General features: G+C 23.3%; 1 protein-coding gene across 1 annotated transcript; it reads right to left on the bottom strand.

Moving 5' to 3' along the window:
- Window positions 1-595: 595 nt before the first annotated feature.
- On the bottom strand, window positions 596-2,870 carry PRSY57_1147400 (ring-infected erythrocyte surface antigen 2; the record flags this gene model as incomplete). The annotated part of the gene is made up of 1 exon (XM_020115011.1): window positions 596-2,870. A coding segment is annotated over one exon (2,275 nt), but the record flags the coding sequence as incomplete, so codon positions are not given.

The following is a 2,870-nucleotide window of genomic DNA, read 5'->3' on the forward strand; positions in this document are numbered from 1 at the left end:
AAAAACATGTTAAAAAAAAAAATTTAAAAAAAAAATTAAAAAAAAACAAAATTCCTAAAAAAAGGAAAAAAAAAAAAAAAAAAAAAAAAAAAAAGAATATTTGAAATACAAAAAGGAAAAAAGAAAAATATTTAAATTTTCTTTATATATCATGTTAGATATTATTCATTTTCATAAATAACACATTTTTTTTGTAATGTATATAATGTGTAAAAATTAGAATTTTATGAATATTATTATTTTTTATTTTTGCATTATATTGTTCATTATATTTATAAAGTACTTTATAATATGTTTTTTTTGATTATAACGTTAATATTTTCTTTCATTTTTTTTATTTAATGATTTAAATTTTTTTTTTTTTTTTCATATTTTCTTCTAGATTTTTATTTGCATTTCCTAATATAATTTTCATGAATGTTTTCTGTATTGTCCTTCATATTTTTCATTTATTCTTTGTGTATTGTTATATATATGTTTGTATACTTTATGAATTTGGTTTATCGTTTGTTTGATTATTTTATTGTACTATTTCTTTTAGATTTTCATGAATATTTGTTTTTTAATTAGAGTTTAATTATGATTGTAATAATTCTCATTTTAATAGTTCATTTATTGTGTTTATTTCTGTGACAATATTTGCAGCAATGTTTCGAGTATCATTTTTTATAATTTTTTTAATATCGTGATATCTTAATATATTTTGTCTAATGATATACCCTAATTTATTCAATGATTCAGCCCTCTTTTTTATAGTTATTTCATCTATTCCTTCTTCTTTTAATATACGTTCACAGACGGTTCTGATTGTATACTCTATATCAGATAAAGCTATTTTTAGAATGTTCTTAACAAATGAACATAATATTTTGTTCTTATTTCGATCGTCTAAATCAGTAATATGTTTATACCACTTATTTTGCTTATATTTTATATTATTATTTTTATTTTGTAAGGTATAAGATAATGAACTCACTTGTTTTCTAGTTTTGAAATATTCTCTAAGTGTATATCGTAATTCATTGTAAGCACATGAAGATTTTAATTTATTTTTTTTGAATCTTTTTTCAATTTTCTTTTTTGCTTTTCTTTGGTTTCCATTATAGCATTCAGAAACATTTGTAAATATGTGTGCCATAGAATCTAAAATTGGCAAAGAAAAATGAGATTTTAATAATTTCTTAATTTCACTTATAATTAGTGTGTCCCAATTTTTAATACCATCTATATTTCCTTGTATTTTATCTATTAACCTTAAAGATAATATATCTTCAATTTCCTTTTGATATTCATTCATAACACGCATAATATACTGAGATTTTGTTTCTATGTCGTCCATAGTTAATTTTTTTTCAAATAAAAATTTCAAAATAATTGTTATATGAGGTGTTCCAGTATAATAATCATAGTTTTTTAAACAAGAAAAAAAGTGAAACAAGGATGGGTGTATAAAATTAAAATTCTTTATACCATTATATCCATATTGATTATATATTCTTTTGTTATCAATATCTCCTAAAATCTGGTATGCTTCATTAATTTCTTTAAATTTTTTTAGATCATCAAGTGTTGATCCATATACTGGATAATGTTTATTGGCTAATTTATAATAAGATTCATTAATTTTGTTTATATCTGCATTTATATCGACACCTAATATATCATAAAATTTTTTGTCATGGAGAAATGTTATTTTATCTAATTCTAATTTTTTTTCAACTTTCTCAGAAGGCACTTCAATATTTTCTTGTTTAGTAGTTATAATTTCTTGTGTTTTATCCTTTTTTTTTTTTTTTTTTTCTTCATCTCGTTGTGATTGAGCATTTTCTTCTTTACGCATATTAATTATGTCCGTATACGTCTGCTTTTCCAAATCAAACCAATAATCTTCCTCTGTATAAAGAGCATCTGATGATTCATGGTCCAAGTAATCAGCATATTTTACAGTATCATAATAATTAATAGCTGAATTATTAATACTGGCCCTTAATGATGGCAATATATCTCCATATTCATTTATTTGGTGTTCTCTAACATTTTTCGATGAATGTTCTTGTGTATCATTCTTTTGTTTATCTCCTCCACAAGAAAACCATATACTGCGTCTACTTTTTTTTTTTTCCTTTAACTGTTCTCTTTTCTTCATTTCTTCTTCAGCATCTTTTTCTTCTTTCTCTTCTAAACGTTTCAATTCATTTATACGTTTAAATGAAGAAATATCGCTGGTCATTATTTTTCTACAGGAATATTCAATTTGGTTTGAGAGTGCTTTCCAAACTATTTGATTCAGAACAGTCAATCTTCTATATTCTTCAAGATATAATTTGTTTTGATTGTACCAAGTATAAAATTGTTTGTTCAATCTTTTTTCGAGGTTATGTCCTCCTTGATTAATAAGTTTTAAGCATTGTCTCCATTTATTAACGTAAGCTTTTTTTGGCATATTACATTGAATCATGTATTGATGGAATGTTTCGTGTAATTTTACTTTTAACAAATTATAATTTTTTTTATTAATATTCATTATTTCATTCCATAATGTTTGCATAGCAGTTAAAATGTCTTCTCCATTTCTTCCTATGTTATCAACCTTTTGGTTGTATTCAAATAGTTCATTATCTACGAAAAGTGGTTTGAATTCTTCTACATGAGGAATTATTTCATAGTTATTTAAAAGTGTATATCTATTTGCGTCATTCATCAATTTCTCATTAAAGCCCAAAATATTTGTATAATCAATATCAGGGGGACATTCTAAGGTAAAAGTAGGTTTTTCCGAGGGTAAATCAAAGACTCGACTTATAACTATTGGATATCGAGAGTTCATGTATGCTTTTGTTGATAATTCTTTCCCATATAAATTTCTTGAG

The sequence above is a fragment of the Plasmodium reichenowi genome, chromosome 11 (genome assembly GCF_001601855.1).
Source record: "Plasmodium reichenowi strain SY57 chromosome 11, whole genome shotgun sequence".
NCBI classification, from domain to species: domain Eukaryota; phylum Apicomplexa; class Aconoidasida; order Haemosporida; family Plasmodiidae; genus Plasmodium; species Plasmodium reichenowi.